The sequence below is a fragment of the Drosophila mojavensis genome, unplaced genomic scaffold, assembly GCF_018153725.1.
Source record: "Drosophila mojavensis isolate 15081-1352.22 unplaced genomic scaffold, ASM1815372v1 contig_49, whole genome shotgun sequence".
Lineage (NCBI taxonomy): Eukaryota > Metazoa > Arthropoda > Insecta > Diptera > Drosophilidae > Drosophila > Drosophila mojavensis.
Genome location: NW_025318872.1, coordinates 1,068,983 through 1,091,580, shown reverse-complemented (window position 1 = coordinate 1,091,580; position 22,598 = coordinate 1,068,983). Strand labels below are relative to the sequence as shown.

General features: G+C 38.6%; 1 protein-coding gene and 1 long non-coding RNA gene across 3 annotated transcripts; one reads left to right on the top strand and one right to left on the bottom strand.

Moving 5' to 3' along the window:
* Positions 1 to 119: 119 nt before the first annotated feature.
* LOC6577842 (protein YIPF5) lies at positions 120 to 21,860 on the top strand. Of its 2 annotated transcripts, none has more exons than XM_044009239.1 (6): positions 120 to 302; positions 381 to 595; positions 652 to 686; positions 2,504 to 2,614; positions 2,692 to 2,876; positions 21,749 to 21,860. In XM_044009239.1, the coding sequence occupies exons 1-6, from the start codon at positions 208 to 210 to the stop codon at positions 21,843 to 21,845; spliced, it is 738 nt and encodes a 245-aa protein (XP_043865174.1). In that variant the 5' UTR covers positions 120 to 207; the 3' UTR covers positions 21,846 to 21,860. The 2 variants fall into 2 exon arrangements, with proteins under 2 accessions (XP_043865174.1, XP_002003774.1); XM_002003738.4 differs by lacking the exon at positions 21,749 to 21,860 and adding an exon at positions 9,100 to 9,568 and having other exon boundaries at positions 121 to 302.
* LOC122757345 lies at positions 2,097 to 4,868 on the bottom strand. Its single transcript, XR_006357350.1, has 3 exons — positions 3,927 to 4,868; positions 3,771 to 3,867; positions 2,097 to 3,347 (listed from the first exon to the last, which is right to left on the bottom strand). It is a non-coding gene; the product is annotated as an uncharacterized LOC122757345 (long non-coding RNA).
* Positions 21,861 to 22,598: the final 738 nt, after the last annotated feature.

Genomic DNA, 22,598 nt, shown 5'->3' with positions numbered 1-22,598 from the left:
ATTTACAATTATTGTATTTCAATCTTCATAATTTCGCGCCACTCGATTGCTTTCCAGCACTGCCCGACATTTAACAGTAACAGAATTTTCGTTTCGTTAACATAGATGTTAACGTTACCGGTGAATGGCAATCAGCCGTTCCCAGTGACGTGTTGCACTGTATTTCTAAATTAACTATAACTTTAAATATTGTTTAGTGTTTATAATATGGCACAGTTTGGTGGACCGAATGATTTTTACGCCTCCGGGCCATCAGCAGATGCCAGCTACAATTTTGATATGCCAGAATTTGGCCAAGAACTGTAAGTTTCATGTGACACGCCACCGCATTTAAATTTGCTTAAGAATTGTTTCTGATGATATTTTTCGGTTTATCACAGCAATTTCCAGACTTTCGACAATACACAGCCGACGGTGCCGCCAAACTATGATGCCGCTTACAACAATGCACCTACTCAAGGTCTTGGCGGCTTTTATGATCCAACCGCCTACACGGACACCAGCTTTGCGCAGGATAAATCCTTCAAGCAGACTAGCGCAGCCGGCGGAGTGGGTTCGGGCAACGCGTTCGAGGATGAGCCGCCACTCTTAGAAGGTAAGCCCTGTCAACACATAGTGTTCAATGTGATCTAAAGTTATTCTATATTTCAGAACTGGGCATCAATCCGAATCATATATTTCAAAAGGTAAGTTTAGGCATTTAAAATTTTGAGCAATTCGAGGACAACTCCAAAACTTGGTAAATTGCATATTTAATGAGCGTCGTTCCTTTGGTGGTACTGCTGCAGATTGCCTCATTTTATTTGCATGCGCAATTACTTCACCTACTGCTTTATTCTTCCTTTTGCTTTTACGCACTCCGCTTTTGTTTTCAGTTTTCTAATTTGTGCAGTTGAAATTGTGTGTGCCAGACAGAGCGAGAGTGAGAGCGGCCAGAGGAATGGCGCTTGAGACAGTTGAAGAGAGTGCCTGGTAGAAAGGAGGAGAGTGAGCAAGAAAGTATGAGTGTGTGTGTGTGTCCACTTTAGGCCCAGCTTTTCTGCCGCCACCAACTTCGCGCTGTCTCGCGCTCAGTTTTAATTGAAATTTAAATGTTTTTGCATTTCGCTTTTGTATTTATTTATTGCACTCTGCTTTTGCATGATGCCGTTTTTCTGCGCTTTGGTCGTTTGTGTTGTTGTTGCCCTGCACTAGTTGGTTTGTTTTTGTTTTTTTTTTTTTTTTGTAATTTTTTTTGTTTTGTCGTTAATGAAGACATATTTTTTCATTGCTCTGTTGCCGTTTTGTTTTGTTTTGTTGTCTGTTTTAAATAAATAAAACAACTTTTGTGTTTTTAATTAAACTTTTTCCTTCGTTTTGCTCTATGTAACTTTTTCTCCACAATTTTGCCTTTTGTGAAAATTTGCGTCGTGTAGTTTTTTTTTTTTTTTTTTTTTTTTTTAATTTTCTTTGGAATTTATTACGTTTGTGTTAATTGAAAAATGAAAATGTTAATGAGTCCGTTGCCATCATAAAAATTAAGTGAAATACTAATTAAATTGCATGAAAAAAAGCAGCATTAAATAGCGGCAACAAATGAGCACAGAACGAGGCCAAATGACAAATTAAAATAGAATTTAAGGCAAACTCTTGGATATTCAATTAGATTTGTTTTTAATACTTTTAAAATTCAATGTAATTAAGTTCGTTTTTTTTTTTTGAGAGGATGAAAGATGTGGCTTGGTATATTTTAATGTGAAACTAAAATATAATTTCATTATATTCTTGGTTAATAAATCTGGTTGGCCCTATCACATGGTCCAATAAACTAGGCAACATATTTTGAACAAAGGATTTTAGATTATAAAAAACAAAAAAACTTTTGGTTTGTATATATAAATAAAAATATATGTATGTATGTATCTGTATGTTTATAAATTGGTAATTCCAAATTATCGCCCATAAATTAGCTATTAGCTAATAAAAGATAGGAAAGAGGATTGGTTAAAGGATTTCATGTTAAAGTCAACTGACCTACCACGGGGTCACATGTGTCTCTCCCTCTTTGTGTGTGTGTGTGTGTGTGTATTTTTTTTGTCTCTAGTAGAGAACGATTGTTTTTGGTTGGCTGTTGTTTCATTTATTTCTGGGCTCGTGGTCTAAATTCTCGTGCGTCAAACATGTTGACAGGGTCGTTCGGTGCTCTGGTTCGCTGACTGGTCAGCAATATCATTTATCATCAATTTCCATTTTTCAAATTTCACTGTGCGAGTGCACACACCCATATACAAATACATACGTACCTATGTACATGTACACAGAGCAACTGTTCAAAGCGGAACTTAGGCTCCATTTTATGGCTGTTGTGTGTGTGTGTGTGTGCGAACAAATGAATTGTGTCGTGTCCTGCCGCAGCTGGTGAATGATGACGGCGCTGTTCAGTTGCGAAATCCTTCACTTGCTTTAATTTCAATAGTATTGCTTTAGAATCACACAATAACCCGCTCTTCTTATTTCATTTTAGACGCTCGCCGTTTTGAATCCGCTACGCGGCACAGATCAACAAATACTCCAGGACACGGACATGGCTGGTCCATTGGTATTCTGTTTGACACTCGGAGGCATTCTGCTGCTGGTGTGTAAATCCCAAAAGTTCTCTAATTGCATAGTTCCAATGTTTCCCTTTCCACCTCCATTTCCATTTCGTTTCAGAGCGGAAAAGTCACCTTCTCCTATATATATGGCATCGGCGTCATGGGCTGCATATTCTTCTACTGTCTGCTCTCGCTGATGGTCACACGGTCGCAAGTGACCTTCGGGGCGGTTGCCTCCGTGCTGGGCTATTGTCTGCTGCCCATGGTCGTGCTGTCGGGCATCAACATTTTAATCACCATTCAGTAAGTAATTGTTGACACAACTGGCTGGCTTTCAGCCATACGGCCATCCATGCCCATACAATCCCAAACAATCACCCAACCACCCATCGGCCCATTCAGACATATTGAGGGGCATTCTCCGCCCCCAAATGGTCCTTCTCGATTTGTATTTATGTTTTTAATTGAAAAGTTGGCAATGCATTGTGTTCCCGGCCGTAATTACAAACTTTGGTTAAGTCAGCCCAGCTGCGACTGCAGCACGTTCAACTACTTAGCCTTGTTTGATTATTGAAACTTGAAATATTCCTAGTTTGATTGCGATTACTTTAACGATTGTTTCCCCACTGAATCCAACAGAGTTCATCATGCCATTTAATACTGAGGATTAGAAACGAGCTTTTCCTTTTAGCATATATTGGTCCAGCAAGAGTCACATATAGGAAAGCGGATGGAAATTAAAGCAGTGGAACTAGTTAAAGCAACTGCACTGGACTGAGAGAGACAGAAAGCAAAAAAAAAAAAAGTTAATTAGTGTAATAGTTTCTAGCAGAGATAAAGTTAATTTAATTGCCACACAACTTTTGAATAAGTAAAGTAGTTTTAGGTAAAGCATTGAAATCCTGTTGACCTTACTTTGAATGCATGAGAATCGCAGAGTAAGGCATGTAAACGCGCGTCCGTTTGTTTTGCATTTAAGGTCAGAGAACATTACATAGTTACATATGTATGTACACTGCATGCATGCTTAAATACATAACGACTTACATGCATGCATGCATGCGTACATGCTTACATGTATGCATACTTGCTTTTATGCCTCATATACACACACATACATCCACAGGTATTTATGTAATTGATACATAAATACATACTCACAGACACAAAGACAGACTCTCTCACACATATACTTACATGTACACGCATATGCATGTAGATAGTTAACTGAAGTTGCATGCATACACGCACATCCCTCCAGACACACGCATGCACACACACACCATGCATACACCTGCAAATATGTACATGTATAACATGCATACTCACACTTATGTACATACATGTAATTACATCATAGTTTTTTATGCATTTACCCACCGGCTACCGCCCGCCGTCCACCGTCCTCTGTCCCCTCTATTTTAGCTATCAAATGCATAATTTTGCATTACACATGTTAATAAACTTCAACATTTTATGGCCTTCAGTTCCATGCATTGTTACATTCCTTGACTTTTCTTAATTATCCGCATGTCGTGGTGTATGTAGAACACAGGTTTTTAATTCTGTAGCTGCATGAAAAAGAAAAAAAAACTAGGCAACTTAATTTGCGCTTTTAATGCACTTTGGGGGCCGAAAAAAAAAAAAACGAGCGCCCAGCTTTGCGCCGTTTAATTTTCGCGCCACTTTTGCAACTGGAGAAGGCCACAAAAAACGTAGAAGAGAAGCAAGAGAGCTGACGGTGTGTGCGTGTGTGTGTGCGTGAAAGACACAGTAAGCGGGTGATGTGCCGTGTCCGGATATCCAGAGCTGGCCACGTATTTTCCTTTTCAAATATGTGTTCAGCACTTGGTGTATGTGTAGTCGCTAATTTGCCTTTTGATACCCTGTAAAGAATGAAGAAGATGGGTTGTATTTATATTTAGATATAGAATAGATATTATTATAATTTTGATCAGCTGAATGAGCATTCAGGAACTAGTTGGGCAGGAAATTTTGTCGGCTAAGATGGAACAGTTTGTTTTAGTAAATTTGATTTTATTATATAATATTATATTATATAAACATTTTACAATTTTGTTATACAATGTCTATAGTACGATCTCTTTTTAACCTCTCAATAGTCCTAAGGTTACTATGTACAGGGTATTTGCTAGTAGCCATTTTCAAGACAAGCACTAGTACTCTGCTTTCCTTTTTCTCTTTTTTTTTTTTTTTTTTTTGCCCCTGTGAAGAGCATCACGCAAATGTTGCGTGTGCTGTGCCAAAGCCCGTAGCAGCAGCAAAACCCTCGGCGTCCCAACCTATCTACACCCCTGCCCCGCCCCTCCCAAACCAACAGCCAACAATCCTATCGAGCCTTTGGCCAGAACTCTGGCACGTCATAATTTCAATTGGCGCTCGCACGAAAAACAACTATTGCCCAAGCTTACTCGACACCAGCAGCGTTTTGTCTGCCAGCTCCAGTCCCAGCTGCCCCTCGCGCCCCCTCCCTTTTGCGAAGTGGGCTTTAATTTTTTCTCTCTTTTGGCTCCTTTTTTTGTGAGTTCTTTGCTGTAGCTGCCCAATTGCCATTTGGTTGGCCGTTTGCTTGCATTTTTTATTTGTTGGTTTTAAACGCCTGCACTTTGTGTGCATGTGTGTGTGCGTGTGGGGGTTGCGGGTGTGCTTGTGGGTGTGTGCGTGGTTGTTGATGTTCATATACTTCTACTCGCGCGCCACGTCCGGCAAGTTTACAGTAAATATTTTTACGATTTTTTTAGACAGACTTTTTAATTGAGTTTGTTTGGTGATGCAAAAGTGCACAAAAATTACACAGATAGCAGTTGGATGTGTTTGCCAAGGGTGTGTGGGTGTGTGTGTGAGTGTAGCTGCTCTTACAGCGCATTGGTTTGATTGGTTTTAGCTGCCAGGCCCTGCGTGCTATCCATTTAAGCTAAGCCAAAAATCACTTGGCACAATCGACAACAACGAGAATTGTCGAGAGAACTACAAAGAGAGAGAGAGAGAGAGAGAGAGAGAGGGAGAGATATAGAGAGAGGAACTTAAACCGAACAATATATAGGTCGGGGTTTAAGGTGACTAAGGTTATGTATATACACATGGTCAGATGAAAGCGAATTGCGACAGTTTTTTTGGGACCAGGTGACCCCAGGCGACAAAGCGACCGCAAAAAAAAAAAAAAAAAAAAAAAAAAAAAAAAAAAATAAATAAAATAAACCAAGTATACAAAAAAAAAGAAGCTGAAAATGAAGCGAAAACAAGTAAGAAGGCTCCAGTCGAGACTGCTCGACTAGGAGATACCCTGAACCCTCTAAGCTGATATTCTACTCATTCTGCACTTCTTTTATGCACACATGCATACACATGCATCCACACGCATAATTTCTTTTGTAGACATACAATCATAATGAAACTTTTAGAGCGTAATCATATGGTGAATATGTGTGTACATTCCAAAGCACAAGTCTCTAGCACATGAAACGCGCTTACAAATTGGGGGCGAAGGGGGCGTTGTATCCAAAATCTGTAAATTACAAAATCTTCGTATCGATCAACTGTATATACACAGTAAATCTGAAGTCTCTAGGTCTAAAAGTGTTCAAAAAAGGCTGAAAAAACAAAATCAAATTTTCGATTATTCTCGATAAAAAAGTTATCGGATGAGTTATCGAAAAAGTATGATAAACTTGTACTGCGTATGGTACTCACGAGTATGCATGCCAAATTTCAGCTCTCTACCTCTTATAACTTCTGAGATCGACGCACTCATACGGACGGACAGATAGACAGGGCTATATCGATTCAGCTCGTCATCCTGATCAAGATCGATGACTCCTTCTGCCCGTTACATACTTTTTCACAAAACCGTAATACCCTGATTTCCCCTTTTCAATGGGTTCAGGGTATAAAAAGGCAATCCATTAAATTGAACAGTCAGACCTTTCCCACACACAAACACACTCTCGCCCACACACACTCAACACACACTCGGCCTTTTGAACGCATGACAATTATTTATAGATTGTTATGCGGATTGTACAGTTTGTTGGCCAGATTATGCTAAAAATGAAATAAAAAACTAAAAAAAAAAGAATTTTGCTGTTGAAAGGTAAATCATTTTTAACTTAGTTAAATGTCAAGCCAAAAGAAAAGTATCAAGTGCTGAATTAATTCTGTTTATTCTTAGAAACTGCATTTAGCTCTAAAATACAAATACATACATATATTCTTGATCAGGGCGACGAGCTGAGTTGATTTGGCCCTGTCCGTCTGTCTGTCCGTCTGTCCGTCTGTCCGTATGTATGAACGCGTCGATTTCAGAAGATATAAGAGCTAGAGACTTCAAATTTTTTTTAAAATGTTCGTAATTACAGCGCGCATATCAAGTTTATCATTAAAAATCGATAACTCATCCCGATCTTTTTTTATCGATAAAAAACCTTATCGAAAACCAATTATAAAATTATATCTTCTACACCTTTATTGCTAGAGTCTCAAAATTTTTAATGTATGCTTATATGCAATTTATATAATTTCGGTTTTTGTTAAAATTTACCCCCCACCCTTAAATTTACCCCCTCACCCTCACTTTTGTAAAAAGCGTATTTCAAATACTAGAGACTTGTGCTTTGGAAATTACATGCATATCCATGTCATAATCATAATCTGAAAGTTTCATGAAGATCGTAGGTCCACAAAAAAGTTATTAAGCAATTAAGTTCTCATAGTAAGCGCTCACTGCCGCCCATGCGTGTTTATGCTTGTGTGTGTATATGTATGTAATTGTTTGTGTATGTGTGTGTGTGTGTGTGTATGTGTGTATGTATGTGTGTGTATGTATGCCTGTGTGTGCGTGCGTGTGTGTGTGTGTGTGTGCGTGTTTCTTGTGTAAGCTGAAAGACGCGAAAAATTATTGAAATAGCTATTACTCCAAGGGTTCAGGGGATCTCGTAGTCGAGTAGTCTCGACTAGAGCTTTCTTACTTGTTCAATGATGTCTTCATGGAATGGAATTATATTTACTGCTGATTTTTACAAGTATTGCTTGCTGTTTGACGTTTCAGCAAACTTCTCTTACCGCAATCTCTGCTGAGACTCGGCTAACGAATATGAACTTTTTGTTGTTCAGCTTGGGCCGTGGGTTGTTTTCCTGCCTCAATATGCTTCTATTACCGCCATTTAAGTCCATAGACTCGAAGGTGAACTTTTATCATCAACTGACGTCATTAAAACTGCTAACAAGAGTATCGAGAATCGAGTATTTTCAATTTTCGCGATTTACGCATAGGCGACTCTCACATATGCTGACAAATTTAGAAATGCTGCGTTTAGTTAATGCTGAGTAAACTGTTTTGCCTCTTATAAAAAAAAAAAAAATAAATGAGCAACTTGTTGAACTTGTTGAACAGACCTCGTATATCATATAGGATTGATCTGTCTGTGATGATGCTTAAATAGCTCGAAAACATTATTAGTTATGTTAACCTCTAGATTCAGTAATTACTATTTCTGAAACGTAATACTACGTAGAACTGTATCAAATTGATAAGAGTTTATACTCTTATGATTAGGAATTAGTTATCAATAGCCAAGTCTACTACAGAAGGTAAATACTTTGTATTTAATGATTAGAAATAAAAAACAAACACATCTATTTATTAATTTACAAATTAACTTAACCGTAATATTATAAAATTATCAAAATATCAGCTAGCTATAACTCATTGAAAATGGGAAATTAGAAAGTGGATTTGTTATTATTTTGTTTTTATGGTATGATTCTGCATGTATATATTTTATTCAAATTTATGTTGTATTACTTAATATGACAATCACAGATCAAAATATTCTAGTACTGCCATTATATAAAAAGTATTATTTAAAAGTATCCAGAATAATGATATGAAAGTTCTGTTAGCTAACTGTACCATAATCACTCCTTAATCATTCATTTTGCATCATCAGAGTATTCAATTTAAGGAAATATTGCACGAAATATGTTTACTAATGCCTCAATCTGATCTCCTTTAACTGTGATTAGGCTAGATGAACGCTCTAAGTCGCCTGCTCGAAGCTCTTGTGGGCTTAACTCGGATGTGAAGTGTATATAAATTTGCATTCTCTCTTTCTTCACGTAGGACTTTGTAGTTGGACTGTGTTTGCACATCCTTTGCACAGCGCCTGCTGTCTTTGTTTGCCCTGCTCATTCATTCACAAAATACTCACACACAGTTGCACACTCGCACACACACACCCACACACACACGCTCGTAGGCAGTGAATAATTTTTTTTTTTTTCTTTTTCCTTTTTTGTATGGCAAACACTCAGTCAGCCGTATACTCTATCCCGCTGCTCATGCATATGCATTGTTTATTGATTTTACCGCCAATGTTTCTCTTTGCATTTCTCTCAATTTTCCAGCTCCTCTTGCCTTGCCCTGTTTTATACACTCTCTCACCCACCCACTTACACTCACTGACTCACTCACTCACTCACTCTATCTAAATCTCTTTGCGCTTTGCAGGGGCACACTCGGCCTAATTGTGAGCGGCATCGCCATATTCTGGTGCGCCATATCGGCCTCGAAACTATTCGCCACGGCATTCTCCATGGACCATCAACAGCTGCTGATTGCCTATCCGTGTGCGATGCTCTATGGAGGATTTGCGTTGATTACCATTTACTAGGCCGCTCCAAGGCAACCATGTATAGCTGTGTGTGTGTGCGTGTGGCTGTGTGCCAGCTCTTGTCTGTGTGTGTGTGTATTGCAATATTGTGGCATGGTTTTAATTGTCCCACACAGACACACTCACACACAAACACACACACACACACACACACATACTCTCACTCGCACTCAGCCTATAGACATGATAATATTTTAAGAATATAAGCGCCGATTGCAGATTTGTTTTTCCATATGCTTTTCATCTCGTTTCAATTTTTTACAATGTGCCCGGACTCACGTAATAAATTTGATTGAGAGAGAAAGAGCCAAAAGAGAGAATGAGAGACAGAGAGAGATAGTGAAAAAGAAAAATTGTTAACAAATTGTAATTGGTTTTTTCCTTTTATTATTGACGGGGCTATCGGATCGGCTGGGCATCTTTTATACATATTAAAATTTTAATTTGCTGACATCCTGGCAAAAGGACACACGGACGCTCAATGAAGTTTTACAAGTGTGCAACAAAAATACGAGAAAACAAAAATTTAAAATAAAACAATTAAAAATGAAATAAAACAAAAGGTTTTGATAAATCCACATTAAATGTGAACCAATAAAAAAAATATATCACAAATCGAGTTCCACAATTCGGGTATAAATATTATATATGCATATATACATAATAAACATATATTCATATAAATTTATATATACACAGTATATGGCCATTGTGTATTTATTTTAAATAAAGTCTTACCATAAATATGCGAAATGCATTCATGGATTTTAATAATTCGCCTATCACTTTTCCGAATTCTTTTGAAAACTTTTCATTTATTTTAATCAACAATAAGCTGTGTTTCAATTGAAATTGCAGCTGAAATAATTTCAAAAGTAATGCCATGCCTATTATAAGATTAATTTCAATTATTCATATTTGATTGATCTTAAATATTTTTTACTTTTATAAAGGAATTATTTGTTTTGGCTTAAAAACATGTATTAAATTGTAGTAAAAAACACTATTTTACGGAGTGTATTATAAAAGACCGATTGATATATTATCAAGGCAGATAAGAAGCTTAAGGGGATGTTAACGATTTTCACTATATAATTATCGAATTGGTCTAAACTGAAGTTTCTTCTATAATATCCACTATATTATAATTGGAAGGGTATGATGATCCTAAGCCTGTAATTATCTGTTACTTATTATAATTGTCTCAGAAATCACAGGACTTATAAGACTTGTATAGCACTGGGAAAGTATTTTTCACTGATGGATTTAAATAGTTCTATTTGCTAGCACAAATAAATATTTATTGAATAATTTACGTATACTCACTTCATTTTTCAAACACTCCAGCTCCATTTTTATTTCAAACAAATATTAATATTAATTATTAGGTATTCGAAAAGATGAAAACTTCATATTGCTCTAATTAAGATACGAGCATTTCGTTCCCTCCTTTTTTTGGTTTGTTGAATTTTCCGATTATAATCGGTATAATTTTGGACAGATGTGAATGCGCTTGAATAATGCAAAGTGGTAATTGAATTTGTGAATGGGCGAAGCAAGTAACAAGCGACGAAAAAGAATTAGGTAAGCATGCGCGACTAGTTAATACCCTGCTGGAAGACCAGATGTTTAATATTATAATAATGGGTATGTAAGTATCTATATATTGTATGTATATATAGGCAAAAATAAGTTATATATCTTGACCTATAAATGGTAAGTTTGAGTGGCTTACAACCATCTTTAAATACACATGCTTATATTTTTTATATGATAATATAAAGCCATAATCACCCTTAGCTCTTTAGATGTGCGGGCACAGGGTATATTTCTGAAAAAAAGGGTCCGACTTAGCTATGCGCCCGCTTCGCCTGTTTACCATATGCAAATAAATCGGCCTTATTCGCTTTCCGGGATTCATGTCCTTCTACTTGCTACTGCCGTTGTTGTTGCTGCCATTGTTGTTGCTGCTATTGTTGTTGCTGTTGTCGTCACATTTTCATATTACATAATTAGCGGCATTTGGGTTGGCTTCGCTTTTGCTTCTGCTTCTGCTTCATCTTTGGCTGCGGCACTTGCTTTGCTCCTTATGGCAGTCGCTTTGGCCGCCTCTGCATGAATAAATTGCAAAATGCGTAGCACACTTTGTGCTTTGCGCTTTTTGATTTCCGTTCGTTCCGTTCCGTTCCCATGCCATGCCACGGCACGATACGCCCCGTCTGTCCCTGCCCAGCCCACTTGCCGCCTATGCAAATTGTTGTAATTACTACAATTCGGTTGAGCATTTTTATGGTCGCTTGGCAAAAAAATGAAAATGTGGGCGAATGTATATATACGTAAATATAAGTGTGTGTCTGTGTCTGTGTGTGTGTGTGTGTGTGTGTCTGTGAATGTGCGGAAATATTTGTGCGCTAATTGCGTGGCGCGCATTTTGAAAGCGACGCCGGGTCGGGCCAGTGTAAAGGACATGACCAGAATCGGAGTGTGCTTAAGCGGCGTTCATCAAAGGCGCAGCTCGCCATTAGCGCCATTAATAAACACTCGTTAGCATCCGCTGCAGCAGCAGCAGCAACAGCAACGGCAGCAGCGCCCAGAGCTCACCTCTCGAATGTGTTGCTGATAATTAGAATTAGCGCACAATTAGCACATCCATCAGGTGGGGGATTGGGTTTTGGGCCGCTGTATAAGTGGGACGGCTTGCTTTGCTTTAAGCTTATTAGCTGAGCTCAATTTTGAATTAATAAGCAGTTCGGACTTGCTCGTTCGCTGAAAATCCTTAGCTACGAAAAAACCAGCGCCACAATAGCGAGCGCCGGAACGTTCATCCTGAAGCGTTAAGCCAACAATAGCAACACCTGCGTTCAAAAGCAGCTTAACAAATGCGCAGCCAGCAAAGCCAGAGAGGAGACGAGCAGATGAGATGAGGCGAAGAGACGAAGAGGCGAAGGCGGAAGCAGCACAAAGCGTAGCATCAACGGATTGGGCGTGGCCACAACAAGAGTTATTACATTTTAGCTCTTGACGCAGCAGCTTCTCCTAAAGCTGCATTTTAATAAATATGCAATATAAGAAAGAAAATGCAAAAAAGATAAGAAGCAGAGGCAAGTATAAGTCTAAATATAAGTAAAGCGCAAAAGAAAAACGAATAACAAAAAAAAAAAAAAAAAGGAAAGGAAAAAGGAAAAAGAAAAAAGCTCAACAACTCAAGCACAGTCAGCGACAAAGCCACCAAGCGTAAGTAACAGAGTGTGTGAGACAGAGAGAGAGAGAGTGGGAGCGTGAGCGTTAGAGTGAGTGGCGAGAAGTGGAATCCGTTAAGGCCTTGCCAGCTGCGTCTAAGTTGCAGCCAATGCCAAAAGTGATGGCGTTAATTACGCTGCCTCAACGCAGCGCAATAGAAAACGTGATGGCAACGCTATTATGTATAAATGACATGCAATGAGTGGGAGGAGAGCTGAGAGAGTAGTAGAGAATGTGAGAGGGAGAGTCGGTGTGAGAGGACGTGTTGGTTAGTCTGGCAGCGTTCTTTCATCTTGCAAGGCAAACCAAAGGCACATCGTGTGCAGTTGCCACATTTTTAATTAGCGCGCTTAAAAGCGCATTGACTATGCTAAAGCGAGTGCCTGTCAGCATGCCACACTCTGTATGTGTGTGTGTGTGTGTGTGTGTGCGGGTGTATGTCAAGGTGTATTTTAACTACAAACTAACCACACCACAACAGTTACAAAGGCGAAAGTACAGGCCCATTCAGTTGGCTGTTAATTGAAATCAAATATAGGCGACTTTAAGACTACGTAAACCTGATTTTACCAAGTGTTTGACTAAGGACTTATGTAAATGTAAAGTAAACACATATGGGTTTCAAGTGAAATATTTCTGTAGGTCTTAGCAAATTAGAATAATAATTTAAAGATTTCTTATCTTAGCAAGTTGAAAGCTTGACATTGAAATAACTATTTGTATAATATAAGACGTTAACAGATAGTAATTTTAAATAAGTTTGATTATTTTTTAGTATTTTATTGAGCAGAAATTTGATAGCGAGTTGGTTAAATGGTTTACCTACTAGCTAAAAATATGTTTGATTTTATTTATAATATAAACATAAGTGTTAGAGCTCATTAACATAACACACTGTAAACTTGATATTTATTCAACTAGTAGTTGAATATATACCCGAATTCTAAGCATAGATAAAAAATGTATTTATTGAAAGCTTTTATTATGCCATCCACAACAGCATGAAACCATTCCCCAGCAATGCCTTTGGCATTTTCACAGCTTTTCCATACTTTTCCTAATGATTATTATTTTTGGTTACAGGGTATAGAAGAACACCCGTGCACTTGCTCGCCCACGTATGTATGTGTGTGAGTGCGGTGGGCGAGGCACACGGCTTGCCATAAGTCGGCTGCGTAATCCCCACGGCGTTGACTTTTAGAAAAGCCAAACCAAATTGTTCGGTTCGCCTCATCCAAGGCAACCCAAAAACAGGTAACACAACCAGCCACCCAACCAGCTAACCACCCAACCACCCAGCCACCCAGTTATCCACATGCATCCGACGTTCGCTAAAAGCCAAATGTAACATTTATGGCTATGCTTCAAAATGGGCAGCCCACGAGGGGCAAAGTGTAGAGCAAGAGGGAGGGAGGGTAGGGTGTGTGCGAGGGGGCGTGGACAGCACGTTGATTGCTGCGGACACCGCTTATTGCATGCTTCCGGGCGCCGAGCCAAAGCCACAGCACTAAGCGTATGGGAGAGGAAGGCGAGAAGCTAGGCGGGTGAGTGGGAGCTGCATTTGGTAGCAGGTAGCACTTGGGGGCCAGGCCAGGTGAATTGGCTGTAACGTTACTTGGGCCATGCAAAAACCAATTAGCCGGCTACGGCTGCTCAAGAGACGCAGTCGACGCAGCCGACGCAGCGACAAGCAACTGGCTTGGGATAGCAAAAACAAAGCTCTTGAATTGAAGGCCCAGCAGGAGGAAAAATGTGTGCTAAGCATGTTTATTGTTTTTCACTTTTCATGCACTTCATTGAACTTGGACTTTCGGCTCCCGCCGACGTCGGCATCGACTTCAGAGTGTGCGGCGCACTGATAGCTCTGATAGCCCGACCAGCAGATGCTGTGAGGGAAGCAAGTCGATTTCAACTGAACTGTAGATAATCCCCTGACAACAGCAGTTAACAGGCAACGATTACTTGGCAACAAGTCAATTACGGACTCGCCGAGTCGACTCGAGTCCTGTGCCTGGCTGCAGCGATAAGCGTCTAACACTAACACAACTCGGCCGGCTAACACAATAAATTCCTTGGCCCGCTGCAGAGATCCCCAGTTTAATGCGCTAACTAATTGGGCAAGGGGCATGTTGCTCTAGCTGGAGCTGGAGCTGTTTCTGTTGCTGTTGCTTGTGCTTCTATTGAAGCTGAAGCTGAATGCGGGCTACGGTTTCCTTGTTCAGCGCACCAACCTGCTCTGGCGACCTGTTTTCAGCCCTCTGCCCTCTTATCGTCAGCTGGCAATCGCTTGTAATCTGCTGCTGCTCACTCACGAACTACTACTTGCCCTCTCTCTCTCTCTCTCTCTCTCTCTCTCTCTCTCTCTCTATAGAGCATGATAACTTTGTCATGCGGCTTGCAACACACAACGGACAATGGACAGTGGACTGTAGGCTATGCACGCATCTAGCCTAATCCGCTTAAGGCTCCTTCTATACGCTGGCTTTTAATCCATGTGTGATTCTGTTTGTCAGAGTTTGCAATTATTAATTGAATATTCATATACGTTGAGCTTAATGAATTTTATCCATAAATATGTTTATGTAATTACCCCTACTGGCGGAACATGGCTGGAAATATCTAGATGAATAAGTTGGGCCAATCATTTCTCATCAAGTTTAAGAGGGTTAAGTATTTTTAGTACTTTTTATTTAATATTTACAAATTTTCTTTTAGAGTTTCTATGAAGCTAAGTTCACGATAGAACATTACTTATTTCCTAAACTAGTTATAAAAGAACGAATTCATGTTCAATCATGAATTTTTCTCGTCTTAACCAAAATTATAGAGTATCTAAGTTTCAGCTAGTCAGCAAACAATTGTTGGAAACTCGTTCAAATTACATTTCGGCGATTTTTACAACATTTTTATTGGCTGTCGAATGGCAAATGGCAAATGGCGATTGTCTGCGGTCTGGATCTGAGTTTTGGTCAAGATTTGGCTGGCTTTGCGATTTCAGTTATGCGGTCTCCAGAATTCAATTAAAAGACAACATAACATTTCTCTTGTTAGTTGAGTGGAATGGGTGCAAAAACTTGGCACACACTTGGACAGTCAGTTTGATGCTGAAAGTTAGTTGCCCGAACTGAGCCAGGCGAGATAAGGATGAAGCCAAGGATAAGGGTGAAACGAGTTTAGTTCAAAAAACCAAAGAGAGAGAGAAAAAAAAACAACTTTTAAGCACGTGCTGCAAATTTGGCTGGCAAATGCTCAGCTACGAATCATTCAGGCGGCAACAACAAACAGACAGAAAAACAATGCGGCAAATGGAAAGAGAGCTGATACACGCTTTCTGTATGTGTGTGTGTGTGTGTGTGAGAGAGAGAGAGAGAGAGAGCCAGATAGATGAAGAGAAAGAGAGAGCAGAGTTTTGGGCCATAGCTCATACGCTTGGCTGCATTTGCATATTTTGTTGCGAATTGTTGCTCGACTGGCTGCTAATAGGAAAATGCGACACAGACAACGAGCAGACATTGCCAAAGCGAGACAGAGACAGAGATAGAGAGAGAGAGAGAGAAAGAGAGAGCGAGCTGGTGTTGGCACGAGTTGTTTTTGCTTTGAACTCGCAGGCGCTGTTAGGAAATATGTATGTCAAATGCTTAATCAGCCGCACACACTCAAACACACACACACACACACATAGCATACACTCGCAACTGTTTGAGGCAAACAAAGCAAACGAGTGAACGAGCGATGCATAAATATTTCAATAGCATACTTTTCGGCTACGTGCAAAGAGCGCACTTGCTCTACCCGCCCCCTCGCCTCTCCTGTTCCTTCCTGCTCTTGTTGCTGCTGTGCATCGAAATACTCTGCTGCATTTTTATTTAATGTAAATAATTGAAACAATTTTGCAGGACACATAGGCCGTATTATTGGACTTGAAATGCAAAATCTGTCGCACAGTTGAGTTGGCTCCATAACACGGCAGTTGAGTGCATAAGCAACCATCGAGCAGTGCTTCGCCTAAGATATATCTATTTAACTGGGTGTCTGCTAGAAATTTAAGATATGTGCAAGCATATATCTATATACACATTGCTGTATGTATGAATATATGTATATGTGAGCTTAGCTGACCAAGCGAATGTGATTTGAATAGCTGAAGTCTTAAGCTGAAACATTTTCTATAACATTTTATTTATTATGTGTATTCACTTTTAGCTTTCCTTCTTCTATTTAAATTTTAAATGCAATTTAATATTTCAATTTTCATCTATTTTACTACCCAACTCTTCTTTGCGATTCAAACTTTGCTCGTTGGCGAATTTAGTGTGTGCAAATGAGCTGCCATCCCTAATCTAGATAAAAGTTTTACAGCAATTCAGTCATTATTTAAACTAAATTGATTGCTTAAGTGCGAAAAAATTTGGAAAAAATATATAAATACAATTTAAATATCAACAACAAATTTATATTATTACATTCTTTCTTATTCTTAGCTTAAATTAATATCATGCATTTGGGGCCTTAATTCCTTTTTAGTAAGAGTTTAGATATTCTTTGCAATGGACACAGACTTATCCTACGATTCTCTGTTTTACAATCTATGAAAATTTCCTTTCTTCCCTTACTTCTGCTAGCCCATCGATTACGTTGCTCTCAACTATAACAAATTTCTGATAAATGTCGGCCTTATCTATGTCCTTATAAATGTCTTTTCTTATGTCTATCAGAAGTTTCTTGTGCTTATCATAAGACTATCTAATATGAATATGCCATTCAGAAGTTTCTCTTTTCTCTTTTTTGTGCCTTATTATCATTAGTTTTTCTTCTCATAACTTTCTCTCATAGATATATAATTTATGCATGCTTCTCATAAGATTCTTTCTTACGTAATATAAACTTGTCGTTCGGAACCTTCTCCATTCTTTCATTTACGTCTATTTGTCGTTTATTTATCCTACTATATCATATTTATAACTTTTTTTTGTTTATTATTTGATTTTTATCTATGTAAATAACTTTTCTCTTTATGCTTCTCTCCCTTTATTCAACTATATTTATTTTAAAGACTTACAAAATGTTTTGACATTTAAATAGCATTTTTTTTTTTTTTTTGCTAATTGCTTTAACGAATTGTATCTGCTTCTCACAAGTTGCTCTCCTCTGCTCTTAGCAATTAAGTCGCCTGTGGGCGTATTTTAAAGTAGGTTACTTATGAATTAAAAATAGCTAGAATGAATTGAAATTTTCGTTTGCGCATTTGCATATGTTTATATACACCAAGTACATACATATATTCTCTATGTGTATGTATGGATATTTATGTATGTATTTTCTCTTATATATTGTGTTGATGTGCGTTCTCAAAACAACTTTGGCTTGTCTCAAAGTATTTCAAACTCATTTAGCTGGCAAGTCGCGTGGGCAGCTGTTGTTGTTGTTGTTGGTGCTGCTGATGCTGGCTGGCGTGGCGTGGCGTGGCTTTTGCTGTAATTTCGTTGTCATTAAGTTGGCATTATAACAAAATGCCTTTTCAATCACTTTTGACTAAATGCAATGGCTGCTGCTGCTGCTGCCGCTGCTGCTTCGAGTTGCCAGTGCCACCCAGCAAAATCCGAGCCCCAAGTTTTCGGCAATTTTTCGACGGGGATAAGTAAACACAACAATGTCAGAGGAGACTGGGCGACACTGTAGTCGAGGAAGCAGCAAACCACAAAGTACAAATACTACAACAAGCGACACAATGAAGCTCGAATACACTAAGGAATACCTAAAAATAGAGCTTCAAAGAGTTTTGTGAGATATCTGCACTTTAGAAGGATTCTGAGTGGAGAAGCCGGAGAGCTTAGAGGAAAATCAAATTTAAAATATAGATTTAAAATTAAGATTAAGTAGTAACTACATAATATAGTATGTGTAAGAGAGCATAAAAGAGAATATGTGATGATAATAGTAGTTATATGATATTTAATAGTATGTCAGCAAGATGAGATAGAATAATATATATGAGTTCATATGAGAGTCATATGATAGTGAAATGATCAATTGGGATAAGGGAGAAGCCTTAAATTAGTAAATGTTTGATGATTTTCCTAAAAACGAATGATTATTTGCCTAGCGTCTAAACATAACCATAGTAGATTAATGTTAATATACATTCATTTACGTACCTGCAATACCCAGTCTGAAATAGTCATATGGAGATTACTTAAAAGTAAAATATTGAAAACTCTTCATATCATAAAAGAACCAGAAAATTGTACAATGAAACTTTTTGCCTTCTGCGCATATTTTCAGCTAATTTTGATAAGGACTTTTTATATTCAATGTAATATCACATAATATAACTATATATTTTCAGTGTAAATCATTTAAGTACACTTAAATTGATCAGAGATTAAAATTACTTCCGCCACACCGCCGCAAACTTCATAAAAAAGTCATTATACTCTCCTTAAGGATGTTAAAAATTTAAGAAAAATCGCGAAACACGGGCCAGGAGTCTCTCTTTGTCCTGGGTAAAGTGAAAATGGAACGCAGTAAATTTCAAGCGTTTCGTCAATGTCACTGCGGCTGGCGTAGACCAAGGATCGAGCGAGCGAGCCGTGGCAACGCTGGATGGAGGATATGCCGTCTGCCCACGCATATCCTTTTGTATTTAAAATGTTTGCCTTGCCTGATGAACAGAGCGAAAGTTTTCGCTCTTCCGCTACGTGGCTGTTGTTGTTGCGGCTTTACTTTTTTATTTTTTTATTTATTTTTTTTATTCGCTTCGCACAACAATTTCATTATCTACGTGGCAAGGACTTTGTCAGCGAGAACTTCAGTGAATGAAGGACCGATAGGCCAATTGTCTACGGCTGCTACGGGCTGCCAGTTGGCAAAATTTTTATGGTTAAACTTTTGCATGGCATATATGGAGGGGGCGTGGCAAGTTTTTGGGCACTGCAACAGCAGGGTAGAAGAAGAGGGGGCGAGTGGAGTATAGGGAATTGTGTGTGTGTGTGTGTGGCAAGTACTCGAAATAGGATACACGCGCTGCAACAACAATACCAAAGGACAGCAGCTGAAAAACCGCCAGCAGCGCATTTGCATAGGCTTAATTTAAATTCCCTTAATCAGAAGCATATCAAACAACAACAACAACAACAGTCGCAGCAGCAGCAGCACCAACGGCAACGGCTAAAAAGGACAATGAGCGACAGGACCCTTTTGGCATGCAGAACTAAGCGGCAAAAGCAAAGCCCAAAACAAAACGAGGAAGAACACCGAAAAGAAAAAGAAACACAAAAAAAAAACAAGAAAAAAAAAACAAAAAGGTTCGCTTAACTTTGGCAAATAACTGCAGGCGTTGTAAATCTGCGCAAAAGGACATATCGTCATCAAGCATAACAAATGCAAAGGCAGCAGGCACAACAGCAACAACAACAAACAACACATGGGACTCTCGCCAGTTTCAAAAAATAACAGAATCAAAAGGATTTTGCGTATAAGTTGCAAATTAAGTTGCCGTCACCAAAAATCCAGTCGCTAAAGACGCTAACACCCCGGTTAAAGGACTTGGCATCTGCTTATGATATTCTCCTTTTCGGCCATTTGACAACAACAACAACAACAACAACAACATCAATGGCAAGCTGAAGCCAAAGAGCGAATCGTTCGGGCAGGCAGTAAAAAACATTTCATTTATATCATGCGTAAACTATGAATAACGGTAATAGTTATTATCGTTTTCTATCTAGATTATATTTTTTATTTGCATGTTCATATGCATGTGTGTATGTATATGTCGGGGTATATAAAAAGCCGAAGTTTACATAGGAAAAGAGTAGAGTACTTTGCTCGTGTATTTATGAAAGCGCTTTGATTGTATTTGGATCGCACTTTATTTTATATATTTATTAGAACATAGAGTAAACAATGTTGTATAATAATTTTAAATATTTTAAATTTTTCTTTTCGTTTTTACTGCTAGCACATGAGAATTTTAGAGGGCAAATATTAAAGACAATTACTGGGCTTATAGGAATCAGGCGAAGAGATATTTATTATCAGTAAAATATATGGCAGTTAACATTATTATGTTAACTTACATAACGTCAACAGTATTATGTTAGCTCACTGCTATCAAGCATTTTCTATTCACTTTCTACTCTACTCCTTCTCCTTCTTGACGCAGCTCTCCGCTCTAATTGCTTAGTCAATACATTTAAAATTAAAATCACATATCATGTGGATCCACTCAGCAGACATCAGCTAGACTAAAGCATACAACTTGTTTTTGATTTGGTTTGTTTACTTTTTCGTATTATGATGAAATTTCTTTACTTTTTTCCTTATTTTTTGCTTTGCCATTCGCTTAGGTTTGTACAAATGGCTATGTGTGTGTATGTGTGTGTGTGTGTGTGTGTGTAAGGAAATAGTCGGGGGCGTGCACAGCTTTGGGTTTATCTAACAGCTAGCATCAACGGCCGTTAGCCTCTGCCCGAAAAATCCCTTAATTGAGTGCACACACACACACAGCCATTTACACACACACACGCACACACACATAGAAACACAAATGCAAGCAGCACTAGGGTGCGCATCAGGTCCTTGGGACGACGATGTCTGAAGCTGGCTCGGCGCCTTTTTATGCGCTTTTAGCGCCATTATCCTTTTACGATTATTGGCGCTAAAGCGAATTGACTGTTTGACGTTCAATTGAAATTTTGCATTAAAGCTCAATGGCTTAACCCCTTCAAATTATGCAATAACGTTCCAGCAGCCGACTGACGCAGCTCCCCAGCTGGAGTTGAGCGCGTGTTGAATTTGTTTGCGATAAATACAAAAAATGTTTTCGCTAACTAAAATATTTATACAATATAATACATATTTTTCTTTTACGAGTAATTCTTTTGCATTTAATAAAATATTATCAAAATAAAAAAATTAATAATTATTATTAATAATAGTTAATAGGAATACATTTTCAAGGAAAACAAAAATTAAAAAAAGTTAAATAATACTTATTACAAAATATTTTCGCTTTTATATATAATAATGTAAAAATAAATCTAATTTAATTTTTTGTTATCTTTATTAATAGTAAATTTTTAAAAACAATAAAAAATCACAAAAAATTAAACAATACAAATTTGCTTCTAATATAATAAAAATTACAAATAATTATAAATAAAAATACTAATTATCATTATTCTCCTTTACGGAGTTTGGTCAACAAATAAACTTGATTCCACATTTTCAAATATATCGTTTAAGGTCGTGCGTGATTCGTGTCGGGAGTCCAAATAGTACACGCGTCCAGCTCTATGCTGCAGCTGCGTCCATTAAGGCTCAACTCAAGCGTACAGCTTAAACTCGAAATGGCAACGACGATGACGACGACGACGACGACGGTGTAGAAGAAGAAGAAGATGGAGCAGGCGAAGAGAAGCAGCGGAATCACTCGTTGGTTGGCAGAAGGCGGACTAGATTGCCACAGACTGTGGCAACGAACGGCGGCCAATTAGTGAGCATTGCTCATACGCCACGTTTGTCATGGCAGCCGAGCGGCTCGTCTCACACACAGACACAAACACCCACACATGCATGCTAGCATGCTCTCTCTCTCTCTCTCTCACTCTGTCGTTCGCCTGCTCTCAGTGCTCGCCTAGCGGAAACGGAAGTTGTAAGGGGATTTTCAATTTGCAATTGAACTGATTTTTGGCTTGCTTCGACGTTTTTTTTTCTCTCTCTCTCTCTCTGTCTCTCTCTCTCTTTCTCTTTCTCTCTCTCTTCATCTTCTTTAGCTCTCTGCTGCGCTCATTTTATGGCTGACTTGGTTACTTGGCTGCGGTGCCGAATGCGGAAATGTAATCATCGCAATGCCTGCCACGCCTAACCGCCCAGCGCCCAATACCCACGCCTCCCCCCAGCACCAGAGGGGTCTTATCGGAAAAGTCAAACGTGCAAGCGCACACACACACATGCAGTCGCATATGTGTGGGTGCACACATATATACATATATATACTTACATTTAATTTTCACTAATTGAATCGAAATCGATCTCTCTTTGCAATTTTTGTGTGCTGACTTTTGGGTGACTGATAGAGGGAGGCGTTGGGCGG